At 36.1% G+C, this 22,054-nt stretch overlaps 1 protein-coding gene across 10 annotated transcripts in view; it reads left to right on the plus strand.

The window, feature by feature from the left end:
- LOC115223390 (endophilin-B1) overlaps nt 1-22,054 on the plus strand; it is a 195,375-nt gene that overhangs the window by 59,569 nt on the left and 113,752 nt on the right. For all 10 annotated transcript variants that reach the window (XM_029793904.2, XM_029793911.2, XM_036514684.1 and 7 more), the window contains exons 2-3: nt 8,917-9,058; nt 20,991-21,119. In XM_029793904.2, coding sequence (XP_029649764.1) covers nt 8,917-9,058; nt 20,991-21,119 — 271 coding nt within the window. The remainder of the gene's footprint in view (nt 1-8,916; nt 9,059-20,990; nt 21,120-22,054) is intronic.

Genomic DNA, 22,054 nt, shown 5'->3' on the forward strand with positions numbered 1-22,054 from the left:
AAATTTTTGAGAGTGGGGGTGACAAGCAAGTTTGTGAAACTCAATACGGACATAAGTACCTCAAAACACTTAATTCATAAAACACTGTTTTCTTTTGTTTTTCAATTTCCTACCCATATATATATATATATATATATATATACACACACATATCATCAGCATCATCATCATCATCGTTTAATGTCCGCTTTCCATGCTAGCATGTGTTGGACGATTTCACTGAGGACTGGCGAACCAGATGGCTGCGCCAGGCTCCAATCTGATCTGGCAGAGTTTCTACAGCTGCATGCCCTTCCTAACGCCAACCACTCCAAGAGTGTAGTGGGTGCTTTTACATGCCACCGGCACGAGGGCCAGTCTGGTGGTACTGGCAACGGCCATGCTCGAAAATGGCGTTTCTTATGTACCACCTGAACAGGAGTCAGTCCAGCAGCACTGGCAACGACCTCGCTCAAGTGTTTTGTTCATGTGCCAGTCAGGCGACGCTGACAACGATCACACTCAAATGGTGCACTTTATGTGCCAGACAGCTGCTCTGGCAGTGATCCCGCTTGGATGAAGCTGTTAGCACTCCACTGGCATGGGTGCCAGTCATCGAATTTGGTTCAATTTCGATTTCACTTGCTCCAACAGGTCTTTGCAGGTAGAATTTAGTGTCCAGTGAAGGGAGGTTGGCATGGGTGCCAGTCGACGAATTTGGTTCGATTTCGAATTCAATTTCGATTTTGCTTGCCTCAACAGGCCTTCACAAGCAGAGTTTTGTGTCCAAAGAAGGAAAGGTATGCATAAATGGGCTAGCTACATCCTGGTAAAGGCCATGGGTTATGGTTTCACTTGTCCTGCCGGGTCTTCTCATGCACAGCATATTTCCAAAGGTCTCGGTCGCTAGTCATTGCCTCGGTGAGGCCTAATGTTCGAAGATCATGCTTCACCACCTCGTCCCAGGTTTTCCTAGGTCTACCCCTTCCACAGGTTCGCTCAACTGCTAGGGTGTGGCACTCTTTCACACAGCTATCTTCATCCATTCTTGCCACATGACCATACCAGCACAATCATCTCTCTTGCACACCACAACTGATGCTTCTTAGGTCCAACTTTTCTCTCAAGGTACTTACACTCTGTCAAGTATGTACTATATATATATATATATATATAGGCAAGTAAAGTTAGCGGTTGTAGTAACTGACTAAAGGATAAAAGTATCTGTGGCTCCTGTGCCAGTGACATGTGAAAAGCAACATTTGAGCGTGATTGTTGCCAGCATTGCTTTACCAGCACGTGCTGGTGGTACATGAAAAGCAACATTCGAGCGTGGTCGTTGCCAGTGCCACCGGATTGGCTCCTGTGCAGGTAGCATGTAAAACACCTTTTGAGCGTGGTTGTTGCCAGAACTGCCTTACTGGCCCTTGTGCCAGTGGCACATAAAATAATCCACTACAGTCTTGAAGTGGTTGGCGTTAGGAAGGGCATCCATTTGTAGAAACTTTGCCAGATCAGATTGAGCCTGGTGCAGCCTCTGGCTCACCAGTCCTCAGTCAAACCATCCAACCCATGCCAGTATGGAAAGCGGACGTAAAACAATGATGATGATGACTATTGGTATCAGTTACCTGTGCTATCCCTGGGCGTGGGTATGCAGGCACACTATACTCTTAGGGTACAAGTAACAACAGAATAGAAATGTTATGTCATGATTTGTATTAAAAAATAATCTACCGATGTAGATATATATCCTTCAGTTATTTACATTGGTAAAAAATGTATATATATATATATATATTATATATATATATATATATATATATATATATAGCATCATACCATTATTGTTGTTTTGACATCCTCTTTTCCATGCCCTCCATATTTCCAATTTTCTGTGAGAATATGTTTGGCCATGGGGAAATATTACCTTGCTTGAAAATGGGTGAGAGTTGGCAATATGGAGGGCAAGTTATATGATGTCAAGACAAGGCAGTGCAAACATACACACATATATATACGATGGACTTTTTCCAATTTCTGTCTACCAAATCCACTCACATGGCTTTGGTCAGTCCAGAGCTGTAGTAGAAGACACTTGCCCAAGGTACCACCTTCAGTAGGATTGAACTCAACACTATATGGTGGTTGAGAAGCAAATTTCTTAACAACACAGCCACACCTGCCCCTGTGTGTGTGTGTGTGTGTGTGTGCGTGACCAATGTATAAACAGTTTCCATCTTCCAAATTCTACTCTCAAGGTGTAGGTCAGTTTAAATTTGTTGTAGAAGACACCCAAGGTGCTGTGGAATCACACCTGGAACCACAGTTGTCACAAAGCAATTTTCTTAATATTATTCCCATATCAGTGCTGAAACTTATAGAAAGGCAGTTATTTTGTCATCTAAATTACAAAATTATAGTTTAGATTAATGCAGTTTCAAATAAAAGATATATATTTTGGTATTTTTTTTTTACAACTAATTAAGAAAAGAGACAGAAATCTAAAAGGTTAGCAGTCATACATACAGAAATATTGAAATCAGGTAATCAAAAAGATAATGATCCTAGAATTAACCATTTTTGAAAACAGTTGAATTGCAATTAAAAGTTTAAAAAAAGAAAAATATATATTGATCTAGCATGTGAAAGCAGTTGGATATAAAAAGTGCATTTTTTTTTTTTTAATTTTTACTAATCATCCATGATTTGATCTCCACTGCTCTGTTACTTTAGTTTTATGACTATAGTTCAGTTATGAATATGTTATGGAAATTGTGACTAATAAAGCAATTTATCAGCAATTCATTAATCATTGATCCAGATAACATGGTACATTAAATGCAAGTCAAGTTGTACTTTTCACAAATTGGTCAACATGGTGTGGCAATCAGTTAAAGATTCTGCTTTGCCTGCAAAAGCCCACCCCAACAACCATCCACGATTCTCAGAACTTAGGGACCTCAGAACATTGCCTATTTTTACTATATGCTCTGTTATTCATTTATCACTGATTCATTTAACATAGTCATCATCATCATCATCGTTTAACGTCCGTTTTTCATGTTGGCATGGGTTGGATGGTTTGACTGAGGATTGGCAAGCTTGAAGGCCACACCAGGCTCCAATCTGATCTGGCAATGTTTCTACAGCTGGATACCTTTCCCTAACGTCAACCACTTTGAGAGTGTAGTGGGTGCTTTTTATGTGCTACTGGCACAGGAGCCAGTTGGGGCAGCGGGGCTGGCATCAACCATGTTTGGATGGTGCTTTTTACGTTCCACAGGCATGGGGAGCCATTCAGGTGGCACTGGCAGCAGGACATGCATGAATGGTGCTTATTGCATGCCACTAGCATGGGAGTCAGTCAGGTGGTACTGACATCGGTCACAACTACAATTTCCATGGTGTTTTCCATTCTTTTTTTTAACCAAATACATGTGATAAAAGAGAATAGCTGTACTATGCATTTGCTTAGGTTGATGTGGAGCTAGTTTAAATAGGGTGGAGTTTTCATCGGTAGATAGCAACACTATATTGTATAGTATTATTAACATTTTTATATAATTTGATTTAATGTTTTATTAATTTACTTTTGGAATCCTGCATTGAAGATTTGTTAATTCTAAAGACTTGATGGTTTTTGAATATCAAAAATTATCTCAGTCAACAGTTAAATTATAAATGGAGATATAATTTACGTCACTCATTTTTATTTACTGATTTCTCACATATGTATTTTTATAATAAAATTAAAGATTTTAGACATGCCATTTATCTATCTCTAAGACATTAACCAAAGTGGAAAAGAATTAATTTTATGAACTGAGAATTAGAAAACATGCTAGCAAAATTTAAACCAGCAAGAATTCAACACTATTCCACATTACTGAAACTTATGGCAGTTATACAATTTAGTTATTTCTTAAATATCTTATATTAAACACTTAAAACAGATGTGTGTGTGTGTGTGTGGTAACGCTTAAAACCTTTGTCACTACTCTGATTTTATGCTCTTATTTAAATCATGAAAGCAAAGTGGTTATATGTGTATATCAATGTTTTATATATCAGAGGATAGAAAAATGCATTTTCTTTTTGGTATGAACAAAATAAAATTACATTTACATTCATGATGTAAGAAAGCTTTTTACATTACAAAATTTGCTTTAAATTAATATACGAGTTTTGGGTGTTTTTTTGTTTTTTTTTAAGGTTGATTTTGCTTTATATTTGTATGTTCTCTAATTTTTTTTCAATTAATTTTCTTTCTATCATGGCTGATACAAACTGATATGTATATATTTATCTTGAGTATGGTTTTCATGAAACATAGAAAAAATGTAACTGTAAAAACATTGTTATTGTACACATTAGTGGCTTCCTATTATAAGAGCCTCACTTGGATACAGATTTCAAATCATTTCAATTACTTTTTTCTTGAAACCTTACATTCATAATATAACAAAAATAGTGCCAAGAAAGATTGTTCTTTCCATCTTCGCTTCTTCAAAACAAAACTACATCTCTGAATTAAGATGTTAACAATTTCATGAGCATATTTCTAACAAAATACACTGCCCTTTTCTTTTTTTTTTTTTCATTTACTTTCCTTTGGAACTAATTAATAATTTGGGGGTAATTTAATAAAATTCCAACCTCTTCTTATCCACACACCCAGTTCTTTTGTCCCCATTCACTTCTACTCACCTCATACTCTGAGAAGCCACACAGACACCTTATTACCTCTGTTTATATTTTTTCTCTGCTCCATCCCAATCACCCCCACCTCTTCAGAAATGTGAGCTGCTATGTAGCCATTTGACAATCAATTAGAAGGGCACCCGACCATAGAAACCAAATCAAATGACACTGGTCTATGAGAACAGTAGCTCCCTGTAAGAAATGACTTGGGATTGTGATGACCTGTTCAAACCATGCCAGCTTTGAAAAGAGGGCATAAAATGATGATCCAAAAATAAATTGATCTTAGCACTGTAAGCTAACAAAGCACACTAGTCACTTAATAACAATGCTGTGGGTGTTGCCATCATTGAGATATAATCAGTGCGTTATTGTTCTATTCAGTTAGACAAAAGCAATTGAGACATAAGTTTCTGATAATGTTTCAATACAGTGTCAATGGCAGGGTTCACTTTTCCAGGATCCCTGCTTATGTCCATAAATTTAAAAGTATATTTCAATTTAATACTTTAAAGAAAAACTTTAGTTCTAGCTGGAATTTAACAACTTTATTTATCAAAAAAAATTTTTTTCTGTAATATACAAGAAATATTTTTAGAAATATTTCTATTAGAACCAATTGTGAAAGCAGCAAGCTGGCAGAATCATTAGCATGCCAGACAAAATCCTGAGCAGCATTTCTTACATCTTTACGTTCTGAGTTCAAATTCCACCAGGGTCAATAAAATGAGTACCAGTTAAGCACTGAGGTTGATGTAATTGACTTACTCTTCCCCCAAAATTTCAGGCCTTGTGCCTATGTAGAGAGGATTGTTGGAAACAGTTTTTATTTAAGAAGCAGGAACATCATCATTTAATGTCTGTTGTCCATACTGGCATGAGTTGGACAGTTTGACCAGGGCTGGCAAGTTGGAAGGCTGCACCAGACTCCAGTCTGATTTGGCATTTTTTTCTATTGCTGGATGCCCTTCCTAATGCCAACCACTCCAAAAGTGTAATGGGTGATTTTACGTGACACCAGTATTAGCCATGACTGCGATTTTGCTCGGCTTGATGGGTCTTCTTCTCAAGCATGACATAATGTCAAAGGTCTCAGTCATTGCCTCCATGAGGCCCAATGCTTTAAAGGAACTCAGCCGCTATGCATCCGTGAGGCCCAATGCTTGAAAGAAAATCAGCCACTTTGCCTCCATGAGGCTCAATGCTCAAAAGGAACTCAGCCACTTTGCCTCTGTGAGGACCAGCGCTTGAAAGGAACTCAGCCACTTTGCCTCCAAAAGGCCCAGCACTCGAATTATTATTATTGTTGTTGGGTGGTAGGTTGGCAGAATTTGTAGAGAATCAGACAAGCTATTTTGTTATATATCTGCTGACTCTTTACATAATGAGTTCAAATCCTGCTAAAGTCAACTTTGCCTTTCATACATTTGGGGTCAATAAAATAAAATGACAGTCAAGTATTCAGGTTTGTTAATGTAATTGACTAACCCACTTCTTTCAAAATTGCTGACTATTCCTTTCCCCAAATTTCTAGCCTTGTGCTTGTTTGAGAGTTTGCTGTTATTATTTATTATTATTAATCATTATTCATCATCATCATCTAAAATTCAAAGAAAAGATCACCTATGAGTAAATACATACTCATCCCATATTTTCTGTAACTGAAATGGTTATAAAATAAGTCTTCACATAGAATATATTACACACCATTTAAGGCCTTCTGATCTTCTGTTCATCATCATCATCATCATCGTTTAACGTCCATTTTCCATGCTGGCATGGATTGGACGGTTTGACTGAGGTCTGGAGAGCCAGTGGCTGTACCTGGCTCCAATCTGATCTGGCAGTGTTTCTACAGCTGAATGCCCCCTCCTAACACCAACCACTCAAAGAATACAATGAGTGTCCTTTTTACGTGACACCAGCGTAGGAGCCAGCCAGTCAGGCAGGCCTGGCATTGACCATGTTCAGGTAGTACCTTTTATGTGCCATTGGCATGGGGGCCAGTCAAGGGGTACTGTTATGTTGATGTTTCTTTTAATGTCAGAAACTGTCAAAGCAACACTTTGACTTGTGCATTCCTTATCCCATGTTTGGTGCTCTACTCTGAGTTAAAAATCTCAAGAAGGCCTTTTAAATATCCTTGTGACAAAAATGAGGGATGGAAGTTAATGTAAGAGGAAAACAAAATGTTGCTTGGAGCAAAACATAATGATCTTGATTGCGTGTTGACTGTAGTGGATTCATCAGCATCAGAGTGAACATCTGATGCCTTAATAAGCTGATAATTATATAATGAGCAGCAATTTATCATAAGACTGGATTATTTTTACATTAAATATGAATTCCACTTCCACAGAAATCCATTGCTTATAATCGCTTGTTTATGGATGTATATAAAAATTTTTGGATATTTTCCAAGTATTCATGACATATTTGTTAAACTGTATTCATTCAGTCAGCTACTGTACATCTTTCTATACTAGCATTTGTTGAACAGGGTGCTATTTCAGGCAGGATTTGTTGTCAACCTTCACCTGTTTGGAGGTCCTCATGTAATAGACCTCCAGGGACCTTTGAAAGTACAGAGCAACTGGTCATTACGTCAACTAGAATTGACTACATTTGCAGTCATTCATATGCATGTCATGCTCACACATACTTGCACATATTCAACCAGCTTCATACAGCTTCTAAATTTACTTTCAAGGCATTGGTTGACACAAAACTAGTGTAGAAGACACTTTACTCCTGTGGTTGTGAAGTGAACTTCTTAACAACCCAGCCATGCCAGTCCCTATTATGATATTTAAAAGGATACATCTCATCTCATCTCAAAGTTGTTCCACTTTGTAGTCGCAAATATACAACCATTCCAAAATCTGAAACACTTCAGCTTCCAGTCATTTCAAATAAAATGTCATCGACCTCTGTTAAGATATCAAAGATTAGTTTTATTTTCATGGGAGTATGAATGCTGCCTATTTCAAAAGACCATTCTTGATTGGAGAATTAGTTTGATTAATGAGTTTAACAATGCGTGGTGCCAAACAGAGGATTAAGATTCTAGTTGCTGTAAATTAGCATGTTGTATCTTGTCTTTTCTCTCCATCTCTACTGCTTTTCTACCAAGATAAATGCCAAAATTCCTTCTGAACACTTTCTCTCCAGAACTGTGACCATCTAGAACTTTATCCCAGTCCAACCTGCTAATTGTTATCTGTCTTGGAGGGTTTGGAAGATCTGTGGACTCAACCTCCCATATCAGACAATGAGTCGATCCCATTGAAATTTCAAGAATTCTTAAAACAGTTAGGAATATTGTGCAAGACTTTTGTCATGCAAAAATCAGCTTTGCTAGGTACTGCATGCATTTTAACCCTTTTGATACCAACCTGCCTGAAACCGCCTCTCGTTCTGTAGTACAAATGCCTTGGTCTTTGAAAATTTTTGAATTAAAATCTTCCACCAAACCTTAGTCACAATTTATGTTCCTAACATTAGCCTAATGATAACTAAGTTATTTACTAAATTCTTTGTTATATTTAAAATTTATTGAAAGAAACACAGAGCATCTCAACACAAATATGGTAACAAAAGGATTAAGGAAAATATCTGTCTGAGGTCCTTTATGTGACTTGACAGATGAGTAAACACTCTGGCACATTATCTACACTACATCAGATTTTGAGGGTGGGGGGAGAAAGTCGATTACATCAGTGCTGGTACTTGATTGGTATGAAATAAGTATCTTAACAAAATTCTTGGTTTTATTTACAGTTTTTTTTTTTCTAAAAAGTAATTTTTGTGTTATTTGTGCTAGCTGTTTCCCAGTTTTTAGATCAATTATACTATATCTTAGTGTGTTATGAGAAGCAACTAAAATGGTTGGCATCAGGAAGAGCAACTGATTGTAAAATACTTCCTATAAAAGTCCAGTCCAACCCATACCATCATAAAAGAAAAGATGTAAAGATAATTATGGTGACAGTAGGGATGATGGGGAGGAAGGGTATTAGTTCTAAATTTAACAAAGACTGAAATAGATTCTATTTCTGTCCATATTATTCATTTAGTTATAGAAATGATACCTTTTCAAATGTTTCTCTTTCTTCAGAGAGTTTATTATATCAATAAAACCACTTCTGAATAACATATGTTTATGCTTATTTGTATGACATTTTATAATTCCTTCACTTTTGGGATTAACATTTTATCTGTTTTTATTCTCAGTACACTGAAGAAAAGCTTGGTCAGGCGGAAAAGACTGAATTAGATGCTCATTTTGAGAATTTACTTCAACGGTCTGAGAAAACAAGACAATGGACAGAAAAACTGCTTCGTTCCTCAGAGACTTTACTTCAACCAAATCCCAGTAAGTAAACTTATATTTAGATAAATAATTTTCCTGTTTATTTTTAAGCTTTGTTATTCCAAGAGTTGCCTTCTCTGTTTTGTTCATTAACAAAAGTATCTCTAGAAATAAGGAAAAATATCTCTTGATTAGAAGTAACTTTTGTTCAACAAGTTTTTTGTTAGTTTATTTTGTTATTCATGTGAAAAGTAATTTTTTTTTGTTGCTATTATTTAGAATAAAAATGTCATCTTAGGTAATAGTATGAATAATATAAAGTTTTGAATGTGTAAATCCTAGTATGAATGAAGGGGGAATTTCACTGATAGACATAGAGGATTCCCCTGTCTTCTGCATTCTGTTGATTGAAGCTCTCTTGTAATTTAGCAGTATAACTTGTTACACTAGTATTTCTGATTTGTTAGAAATTAAAAGTGTACTAGCTATTTTCACCATTCATGTCTGACATTTCAACTATCGTAAATTCATTAACCTGAGCCTAGCTGAGAAAACTGAATGTTTGAATTCTTTAAATCTATAGTTCTGTTTCAGAGGTACTTGCCCTGGCAAGTGATTTAATCTGAGACTGAGTTGACAGTAAAAATAGTTACACTGTAGAAGATATGCATTAAGTACTTCTTATTTGGTGTTGATATCTTAATGCAACCTACTGTGACCTAGAAATTGACATGGTTCCACTACAGCTAGTTTGGAGCAGTGTTGTTGGCCAGTATATCTGAGATTCAGAACTGTAAATATAATTTATTTTTATAGGTCAGTCATTCTCGTTGTCACCACCTGGTGCTTGAAGATGGTTAATTACGTTGGCATTTGGTTGTGTAATTCGCGTACACTCTCTTCTTTCTCTCAGTGGGGGAGGTTATTTAGTACAGTATCAAGATTCTAGTGCAACCATGAACAAATAAAATATTCTTTAATTTATTTTTTAAGGCCTAAAAGTCTGTCACTGTCTCTTTTAAATCTGCCAGTCTGTTGTCTCACTGTCCCTTGTAGTAGCCACACACACAGAGTTGTAGTTGATTTGAACTTTATAACTATAGTCATTGTGTTGTATCCCTTCAACAGTAGATAATTCTGTTACCTCTGTTTATCTAGCTGGCAAATATATTCCACTTCCCATGATTGAGTTCCTAATATTAGCAAAGGCACCTAACCAAAAAAAGCCAATTGCCTTTGGAGCTAACATCTAAGTCTCCACATGGTTGCTCCATGTGCTAAAAGTAGCAGTAAAACTGCTTGATTAGGATTGAGATGGGGGCTGAAGAGCAACCAGTTGTCCCAATACCATACAATATTCAAATTTTGGAAATGTACGTCACTCATGTTAATATAGAAAAATTAGTTTTTAAATTGATATTTTAGCTTTTATTTAGGATATCAAAAATGTGATTTTTAAATATTGAATACATTTATTTTGAAATAAACAATAATACTGATAATTCAAAAGTAAAAATTCAGTTCTGCATTGAGTTCATCATAATCATCATCTTTGAATGTCTGTCTTAAATACTGATGTGGATTGAAGGGTTTAGCAGGATCTGACAGGTTAGAGAACTGGGTCATGCTCCAATATCTGCTTTGACATAGTTTCTACAGTTGAATGCCTATAAATAAAAATCATGTCTTATTTAAGGTTAATATATGAAAAAAAAAAACAATCAATTTGTGATGAGAAAAATCATCTAAAATCAACTACAGGATATTTTAGATGCTCTTAATGAATGACAAAGTATATGGAGCCCCCTATTTAGTAAGTTAAAGATGAACAGAACAGTAGATGGCAGAATTTATAATGAATGGCTAAAATACTTTAGCACATTTATTTACACTAGCAAACCTACCCATCTATGGTGGGAAATGAAAGGAGGGTGGAAAATAATAACAACTTTAAGTATGAATGTATACTGAAATATGGCATGGGAAATGTAACAAAATATAAATAATGGTTGGTTTTGATTTCTGATCAACACTAATTTTCAAATTAGCTGAGTCTGTTTCTCTGCTCATTGTGACATACAACTGGCAATGTGTAAACATTGGAGTAGGCAGAAACACACCAACACGATCTAAAGTCTGGCTCTGAGACTTGGCAGCTGTGAATGAGAAGGCTAGTTTGATAGGAAACTGTCTGTGTCATAATTGGAAGGGAAACTGGTTGTCGGAGGGTACCAGTAGTTCCGGGGTATGAGCAGGTGCTTACCACTGTGAGGGCCAATCACTGCCTCGATGACATGAGAATTGAGTTGCATGACAGTGTATCATGTTCCGTTGTAATGTCCATTGGCAAGGTCAAAATTTCATAGGAGCATTATATGACTTTTTTTAATGAGATCCTATGCATAGGTAGTCCTGATGGATTCAAGTTGTTAAGGAAATCTTGTGGATACTGGTGATGATTTCCATTGACTATAGTGCCCAAACTTAGATATTGTTGACTTTGTCCTGGGAAGTTGTTAATCATGTAGTCATTAACATTAGTTTTTATTTATTTATTTTTTTGTTGTGGGTGTTGTACCAGATTGACATCGTTTTAGAGGAAGTGTGTTGATGGGATTAAAAGAAACGCGCGCGGTCACACACACACTGTCTTTTTTTCTCTCTTTCTGCCTGTCTGTTTTTCTCTCTCTTTTTCACTGTATGTCTCTCTCTTGTTTCACACACCCCATCAACGTGTTGAAAAGAAAATGCACATGTACACACACACACACACACTCAGTATGTCTTTCTCTCTCTCTCTGTCTGTCTATGTCTCTCTCTGTCTGTCTATGTCTCTCTCTGTGTGTCTCACACACTTTGTGTGTCACACACCCTATCAACAAGAACCGTTGTAGAGATAATAATGAAAGAAGAATTGAAAGTACTGTTTGAACTTTGATAAATGCCATTTAGGTCTTAGTTTCTGTTTTGTTACTGTGACCGATTTCCATATAATTTATTTTTATTTATGTTAAGCAATATAGCAAGTCTTTCCAATAAAATTTTTTAAACATATGAACCATTCTTGAGACTTCCTTAGTAAGACTGCCAAGTTTTGTGCAAGTGTGACCAGTTGTTTGGCTGTAAAAAAAGGTCACAGATAGACAGATGGATGGACATAAGGCCAATTACAATAAGATTTCATCAGATTTTGCCATGGTCAAATTTATAGTTCTCTCCAGAGTCAATAAAGTACCAGTCATGTAGAAGGGGTTTGATTTTTATCAACTACATCCATTCCTCAAAATTATATGGATATAATATATAATGAACTTATTGTATACAGTGCTCAGGTGCACTATAACTCATCAGAAAAGATAATCAAAACTGCATGACTAGAACATAGAATATGCACAGGAAGTGAACAGTGATTAAGTCTTAACAAAAAAAAAAAAGGAAAATGGTGAGGGAGGGGGCATCAGGTGTACTATTAGTTAATTTCAGAAAGTATGAAAGGTGTATTGTCTTGACAGCTAAAATCTGATGTGAGTAGTTTATTTTGTGCTTCAGCAATTCTGTGCATGAAAAAATGTTTCTGAAAGTCATAGGTGCTATATTGTTTTTTGATATTGTAAGCATGTCCATGAGTGTTAGACATGGAATTCAAAAAGGTGCCTGAGGTTGTTGTTTGACAGAAGATGAATAATGTTGTTGGTGTCTACCAAGTCTGTTGTCAGATGTCAGAGCTTTAATGTGTCTATGCCCAGAGTAGCAATATGTTCAGTGTATGGTAGATGCCTGATAGCAGGTATTTGTCTGGTTGCACACATTTCTGAACAGTTTCCAGGATATTGATATGCTGAGGAAGTTAGGGGTTCCAGACTGGTAATACAAATTCTAAGTGTGGATGTACCAGAGTCAGATACAGCTTTAAATAGATGGAGATTAGTTGACAAAGGTCTTACTGAGAGATGCTAAGACACCTTCAGCCTTCTTGACAATAATACCCAGGTCATGTTCCCTTACAGACTTCTTAACATTGGTGGTGTTGAGGGAATATGTAAAAGCTGGGTTTTTTCCTCTCAAAATGTATGGTGACACACTTGACTGCAGTAAACTTTAGTTGCTAGTCAGTAATCCATTGCTGCATTGTGTCCAGGTCCGAATGCAGGAAAGATCTATTGCATATAGGATCTGTTCTTTTTATCTAAAGGTACAACTTGATGGTATCTGTGTATTTCAACACTAACATTCTTTAAGTTGGCATCTGTGTCATTAATGTATGCAACAAATAACAGAGGTCCAAGAACGGATCCCTGTGTTATACCAGATATCATCTCATAGGGTGAAGAATGGTGTCCTAGAACTGTGACTATCTCTTTTCGATTGAGAATGAAGGATTTCAACCAGCTATAGAGATCATTTTTCACACCCATTGCAGATAGTTTTGCCATGAGTCGTTTGTATGACACAGTACTGAAGGCTTTAGCAAAGTCAAAATAGATAACACCCATGAGCTGCTATCAGTAATTCAGATGATGTCCTCAAGAAACTCAATGAGTTGGCTACAGCAGGTGGAGTTAGGGATAAATCCGAATTGTGAGGGTTGAATAAAGCTGTGAAAGTTCCTGCCTGAAGTTCCAGAGTGTTTCTCTGATGCAGGACTCCATCAGTTTGGTGGTGCAGCTAATAAGACTGACTGGGCAATAGTTGACAAGTGATGTGCATTCACGCTTTTCGAACAGGGGAATGATGCTGGCAATTTTCCACCGCTCTGGAGTGACACATATCTAGAAGATGAACAAATATAGATTTAATGGAAATAGAAAGAAAGGAATTAAAAAGAAACACTAAAAGCTGATGATTAATAGCACAGGATGACTGAATGTCCCTTTCACATAAGGATTCCAGTGAGTTTCCTGAACCAATCCTCACTGGTCTCTAGATAAATCCAAACACACTCTTGCTTTCTTACCTTTCAAATGATGCCAACATAGTAGTTCTGACATTTACATAAATCGTTGGCCTAAGTACTTTTAGTGAAATGCCTAAATGATATTGATAGTTGTTCAGTTTTAACAAATCTAAAGGCATCCGGTCGCTTAACCCTATAACAAATCTCAGTTACAAATTAAATCATTCAGAATTGATAACACAATTTGTAATGGAACTAAAATATTTTTATTGACTGAGTATCACAATTTCCTCTTTATTTATTTGTCTGAATATTTGCTAGTGAGGGTTTGTTGTACCTCAACATGTTATTGTTTTAAATGTTATGTATGGTAAACGAAACAAAGGTTTTGTATAGCTACATTGTAGATGAACATTTTGCTGAGTATGATGCATACACTTGCTCTCTTTATCTTTCAAATGATCAGTGGCGGCTCGTAGATAAAATTAGTTGGGGTGTTGCTTCAGAAAATTTTTAGCCATTGTTTTAATATTGTGCAAAAGGAAACAAACATATAAAAAGAATGTTTATACATAAACTTGATCGGTTCATGTTTTAGCCACTGCTGGGTAGTGTGTTTAATTTGTTCACTGAACACTGCCACAAATTCTCTCTTGTTTTTCAAAAATCCCCCCTAAATCACAAAATAAGTGGGGGAAATCTGCCCTATTTTTCAAATCCTGGCAACAACACTGTAGCTGGAAGCAGGATAACAGTCTAATTCTACACTTTATCACATTCAAGAATATATACAAGTTTTTAATCACAACACACACGGAGTCAAAAAGAAACACTACCTTTCACTGGCACTACGTGAATGACAGTGCTGTTTCTCCCTAGCATGAAGCTTTCTATCTTGGACATGTGAGCCTGCACACAACAGCTAAACACCGCACCACTGGAACTGTGAAGTGCACAATTCTATACAAAGATTTTTGTATTTTTTTCATAAACTAGGGGATAGCTGCTGACATTAAGCTTGAGGATTATATAATGAACAAGTATAAAGAAAAAAAAAGGACCTATTATATTGAATGTTATCAATAATATCGAGTGGAAATAGGGGATGCTGCAGTTCTGCAGTGCCTATTTATGAGCTGCCTCTGCAAATGATTACAGCAGAAAAAAAAAGACTTGTAGTTATGCAAATTTAGGCATTCACAAAAATTGATATAAGTATTTGTTCAGCTATATAGTATCAACAGTTATTGGAGTATCATGTAAATTATAAGGATTTTTTAATGACACTAGTAGTGTTAGCAGATTTGTTTGGTTATATAATTCTTAGAAACTCTGTTATGCGCTTGCCTAATTCACATATCATGAGATTCAATTTAAATCCTTAATATCTAGCTACTCTCTAGTTTTCCTACATAACCAATTTCATAATGTTCCACTATTGTATAGAAGAGAACATAATGATCAAACACTACAAACAGTCACAAGTAATATTAAAACAAAGCAAGAGGACTTTACCACCTATTCAGTCCCATTAGCAACTAAGACCACCTAAGAATAAATAAGCACTGCAATCATCATCAGCAGCATTATCATTTAACATCCATTGTCCATGCTGGTATGGGTTGGACAGTTTGACCAGGGCTGGTAAGCTGAGGGGTTGCACCAGACTCCAGTCTGATTTGGCATGGTTTCTACAGCTGGCTGCCCCTCCTAATGCCAACACCCCAAGAGTGTAATGGATGCTTTTACATGTCACTGGCACGGGTGCCATTTGCATGACACCTGCATCTGCCACAGCTATGATTTCACTTGGCTTGATGGACTTTCTGCTCGAGTGCAGCATATTGCCAAACGTCTCGATCATTTGTCATTGCCTCTGTGAGGCCCAATGCTTGAAAGGTGCTTTTTATGTGCCATTGGCACAGGTGCTAGTTATGAGACACCAGCATCAGCAACAATGTCTCCATGAGGCCCAACACTCAAAAGGTGCTTTTTACATGCCACCAGACCAAGTGCCAATTACTTGACACTGTCATCGGCCTTGACTATAATTTCACTTGGCTTGATAGGTCATCTCAAGCATGGCATATCGCCAAAGGTCTTGAAGTTATGCTTAAATTGTGAAATGGTTTATTGGCTTCTTGGGATGTTTCCAGTCTTCTCAGAAGAAAAGGTTACTGCAGAATCCAGAAATAAAGTGTGTGTGTGTGTGTGTATGTATGTATGTATGTATATATATAACTGGTTGACTTAACTCCTCATGTTTTTTAAAGTTTTGTGGATGTGAAAACAACACAACCAGATTCTCAGACATAATGAAGAGAAAGAACAAGACAGATTGACCCCAGGACTTATTCTTTGTAAACCTAGTACTTATTCTATCAGTCCCTTTTGCCATACTGCTGGGTTACAGGAATGAAAATACACCAACATCAGTTGTCAAGCAATGGTGGGGGAGACAAACAACATACACGCACACACATACATACATATACATTCCATACACACACACGACGGGTTTCTTTCAGAGTTTGTCTACCAAATCCACTATCAAGGCTTTGGTCAGTCCAAGGCTATAGTAGAAGACACTTGCCTAAAGTGCCACACAGTGGGACTGAACCTGGAACTATGTGGTTGAGAAGCAAGCATCTTACCCCTTCCTATTGAAAGACTGCACTCTGTTTTCTTGATATATAACAGCTAAACATTGAAACAATTTAAATGTTGAAAGTTTAGCAAGAAAATTTAGCCCAATGAATTATCATCATTTAATGTCCATGTTCTATGCTGGCATGGGCTAGACAGTTTGACAGGATCCAATGGGCTCAAGGCCTGCATTGTGTTCCAGTATCTGTTTAGTATGGTTTCTATGGCTGGATGCCCTCCCTAATGCAAACCACTTTACAACACACATTGAGTAGTCTTTTTTGTGCCACCAGCACTATTGAGGTCACCATGAACCCTGACCGAAAGGGGTAAGTTTATGTTAGGAGAATAAGTAAAGGGTATATAGTATGAGAGAAAGAGCCAGAGTAGAAGAGGTTTCTTGCAGTAAAGGAGCTACATGACTACTCATATTTTAGAAGAGAGGGTGGGGTGAAGCTGGAAAGTGATGAGAAAAGGGGTGAAGAGGTGTCAGAGTGGACCTTCAAGGAATAAGTGGGGCAGGGGTGCCAGGAGTGAGTTGGGGGAATAGAAGATGTATGATAGTGCAGGGTAGCAAAATAGAAATGATAATAAAGTTTGAAATAAATATGAGGAAAAAAAATAAAACAACTTCATTACAGTTTCACATTTTCACAATTGTAGGGGCTCTAAAAAAAGCAACAAAAAACAAAAAAAAACGAATGCAGAAACAACCTCATTATTTTCCACCATGTATTACTTCCTTGTGTAACTGTGATGCTTGTTCTATAATTCATTTCTTTGCTTTTTTAAAAGTTTCAAGAGATTGTTCATATGACTCATCCATAAATCTCCATCTCTGAATTGCAACATGTGGTTACATAAATAGGTTTAGTCATGTTTTTGTACCCTTTAGTGTTGCTGTTATTAGGTAATCTCTTTCTGTTCCTGCTACTAAGAGGCAGCTGTTTGAGTCTTTTGCAAAGAAGCCAACATACTTAATCTAAGCCTGTTCAGTTTTGCGAAATATGTAAATGCTGCTGGTTAACTATTCTTCTATTATTGTTATTATTCAACTGATGCTTCTTTTCATCAGTTTAATAAAATAATTTAGAGATGGATTTCATCTTTAAGAAAGTAAAACTCTGATGTGTTATATAAGTCTAATTTTATCTTTTTTTTTTTGTTTGACACACCATCCTTAATGTCAGAGATGTTTACATTATTCAGCAGCCTTACTCATCACACTGTTGTACACACTGTGCTTCTCTCTAATCTGGAAGCACCATGCATAGTGTAGCAGAATTATCATGATATATGAATAACAAACAACCCATTTAATCTGTTGTCAAATACATAATAACAGTAGTTATAACAGTTACACAGTTTTCAAGAAATGAGCTTAACATGGGTTATAATGGGAGAAATTAAACTTTCCTTTACTCAGCATGATTTCAATAAAATTTTCTTGCAGAGACTGAAATAACCAACCAGTGTTTAGATTTGTCAGGAACATTCTCTGTAAGTTGAGACATGAAATTCCTATAAAATAATCAAGTTACTAAAAAACAAAACAAAAAAAATGCATAAATAGGTGGTCCTGGAGAATTGTGACTAGAAAACTGCTGATATCATGATGGGTGTTAAAGAAAGGTGTTTACTATGAGCATTTTTGTCTGCAGAGGATACTGGTATGACAAAGACCTTCATCAACAAAAATAAAAAGTAATTGAATCCAATGTAGTTAAGTTTATAATCTGGAATATGCAAATAATTGACAAGGAGAAGACTTATCTTATTTTATCAGTCTGGTTCTGGACTTAAGTAAAAATAAAACAAACACAATAAAAACTGCTGTTCTCATCAAACTGAAAAATTCTATCTGAAAGGTTAGCAGCTTTTCTTCTGACTTGATGCTCTGAGTTCAAATTCCACCTGGGTCAACTTTGCTTTGCATCCTTTTGGGGTTGATGTAACCAACTTGCACCCTTCCCCACGATTGCTAGCCTTGTGCTAAAATTTGAAGCCAATATATTTTTTCAACTTTATGAATATCTAGATCTCTAAGTTACTAATTTATTAACATGAGTATATCATATCATTGCTATATAGTACAGTCATGGAAGAGATGCAAATAATATTTTTCCTCTTCTTTTTTCCCTGTTCTTTTCTGCCTTGCAAATAGCTTGGCAGCTTCACTAGTATCAGTAGCATGAAGAAAACATTAGGTGCTCACTCTGACATAGTTGGTGTTAGGCAAGCTGTAGAAGCCATGCCAAAGTTGATGCTGGCAATCAGTACAACATTGCAGCATACCGGATCCTGTCAAACCATCCAAACCTTGCCAGCATGGAAAACCAGTGTTAAATGAGGGCGATGACGTCTGTTGGTTAGAGATCATTAGGGACAAAGATCTCTAACAAAAGGTCCAAGCGTTCCATGATAAAGGAAGATCCTAAACTTTGCTCTGTTATACCTGCATCTGATATTGCTAGAAGGGCTTTGTTAAGGGGAATGCATGAAATACATAAGAGATCTAATTAAAAGTGAGAGTTTACTTAGCAACAGCTGGAGAGTTGTACATTACCACAGGAACTGGACTATTGGTGTTAATAGCTTAAATTACAGCAAAAGCAATAATCAAAATAAAAATGCAAGCTCGTTTATCATTTGGCTTGTTAAAAAAAACCTCTACAGAACTTCTAGATAACTAAAATTTCTTTAATTTCAGTTATTGAAGTGGAATTATAATGGGCAATTAAAATTCTGAATTATGAGCTAATAATTTCATTGATAGTGCTGTTTGACTGGCTCCCGTGCCAGTGGCACATAAAAAGCACCATTTAAACGTGGTCGATGCCAGTACCACCTGACTGGTGGCACGTAAAAAGCGCCCACTACACTCTGAGTGGTTGGCATTAGGAAGGGCATCCAGCTGTAGAAACCTTATCAAATTGGAGCCTGGTGCAGCCTTCTGGCTTGTAGGCTCTCAGTCAAACCGTCCAAACCCATGTCAGACTGAACTTATAAATTTGATAGCAAGTTGTTTAGAAACTGAGAAGATATTTCATTCTATGATGACATTTCACATAATTTATTTATGAAATATTACTATAAATACTTCCTATCTGAAGCCAGATAGTTTTCTGTTTAGATTCTTTTGATTCCTGTTCTGTAAGATTTATCGTTTGTATAGAATAGTATTCACTGCATTGGGATTATGTTGATGGATACATACCCTAACAAAGATTTGAAATGACAGAATTGATGCATTAATAATACTGGAAATTCCTGTTATATTTTTCAGTAAAATTAACCCTGTTATTATATTAATTAAGAATTGCCTATTAATTACTTCCAGTTTCTATAGTTGTGTATTAATACATCAATTAATCATTGTTGGCTGTTTGATATATTCAACAAGCTTGTATGTACACTTCCTTTAACAATGCACATTAAAATCAAATTATATTAAATTAAGCTAAAAACTTCTTTCATAATACTATGTGTATGGTTTACATTCTGAAGCTGTTATTTTAGACCTCTGTTTTAATCCAGGTCAACAACCAGCTAATAACTTTATAGATATTTATGTTAAAAGAATGCCTTTTAGAATACTGGAGATATTTGATGAAATCTTGCAAAGTTTCTACTAGATAACTTTGTTAAAATCACAGCTTCATGTTAATTTCCATAAATTATATATCAGATATGCAGGAAATATTTTGAGTTGAATATCTAAGAGATAACGCATGTAAATTTCAAAAATTTATGATCTGACTTAAAGGCATGAAAGAGAACATTTTGAAATGGCTTTAAAGCTCATTAAAAGATATCATTAACCCTTTCGTTTCCAAACTGGCTGAAACTGGCTCTGACTCTGAGTACTGACGTCTTATTTTCAAAAGTTTTGAATTAAAATCTTCCACCAAACATTAGTCACAATTTATGTTCCTAACACTAACTGAATAACTAAGTTACTTTACTAAATGCTTTGTTATATTTAAAGTAATTGAAAGAAACACAGAGCATCTCAAAATAAATACAGTAACAAAAGGGTTTTTAAAAAAAGTGTGTTTAAATAAAGAATCTCATTTACCTAGTTTGTGACTTCATAGTTAGATCATTTAGCTCACAATCACAGTCATGAGTTCAATTCCTTGCAACACTTTGGGTCCTTGAGCAAGACACTTTATTTCACGTTGCTCCAGTCCACTCAGCTGGCAAAAATAAATAGTACCTGTACTTCAAAGTGTCAGGCTTGTCACATTCTGTGTCTCACTGAATCTCTTTGAGAACTATTAAGGTTACACACGTCTGTGGAGTGCTTGGTCACTTGAATGTTAATCTCATGAGCAGACTGTTTCATTGATCAGATCAACTAGAACACTTCTCATCATGCCAGTTATTTAGATGTGTTATATATATACATTTTTGTTAGAAAGCTAAACAATTTTACTTCTTTTTTCTCTCCAGATATCCGTATGGAAGACTTTTTGTATGAGAAAGTTGATAAAAAGAAGAGAGACAGGTATACAAATGCTGAACAGTTGGGTCAAGTAATGATCGACTCTGGGAACGACTATGGTCCAGGAACTGCTTATGGTAAATTTAACTTTTAATTTACTTTTTATTATTTTTTTTTTGCATTTGTAACTGATTTTTGTACTTTCTCCATGTAATTCTTTTGTTCCTCAGAGATCTCAAAAAGAAAAGGAAAAAATAAGAAAAACAAGCATAGGCGCAACCCTTCTTAAACATATAAGTTAGAATCCATTTTGATATTATCATGAGGATTTAGTTTAATATAGATTATTCATGTATCTCATATTATGGCTTAAGTGAGTTGACAGAATCATTAGAACATTCTGCTAAGGTTAACTTTGCTCTTCATCCCTTCAGGGTTGATAAAATAGAGTATGAGTCAAATATTGAAATAACCAATGGTATTGAGTAACCCCCTTCTCCTCAAAACTGTTAGCCATGTGCCTAAATCAGAGACCCTATTATGGCTTCCAGTTCAAATCACTTCCAGCTTCCAGTTCAAATCTCTTGTTATCATCCTCATCAGCTCTTGGACTTTGGACTTTATGGCTTCAAGCTCTAGAACTTACAGGCCCAGATGCTCAATTTCCATGGTGTATAAGTGACTGATAACTCAACATTCCCTTTGAATGGACACCAGTCCCTCAAAGGGCTATTCATTTGTAACTGAATGAACTGAAACAATGTGAAATAAAGCAATTTGCTCAGGATCACAATGCACCAGCCAATCTGGGAATTGAAATCACAATCTTGCAATCATGAGTGCAACACCCTAACAACTAACCTACTGATGAACTAAGGGCCACTTAAAAGTCACTCGACTGGTTTTCTGTAGACCTCTTTAAGCATGAAATCTAAAACTTTGACAGGAGAAAATATGAGTCCTGGTATTCCTGAGCGGCCTATTATCATAAGAGATGTAAATTAAAGTGTAATAATACTATACTGTATGCTCAGTTGTTATATTATGCAGAAATAAAAATGCATGCTAAATT

The sequence above is a fragment of the Octopus sinensis genome, linkage group LG2 (assembly GCF_006345805.1).
Source record: "Octopus sinensis linkage group LG2, ASM634580v1, whole genome shotgun sequence".
NCBI lineage: Eukaryota > Metazoa > Mollusca > Cephalopoda > Octopoda > Octopodidae > Octopus > Octopus sinensis.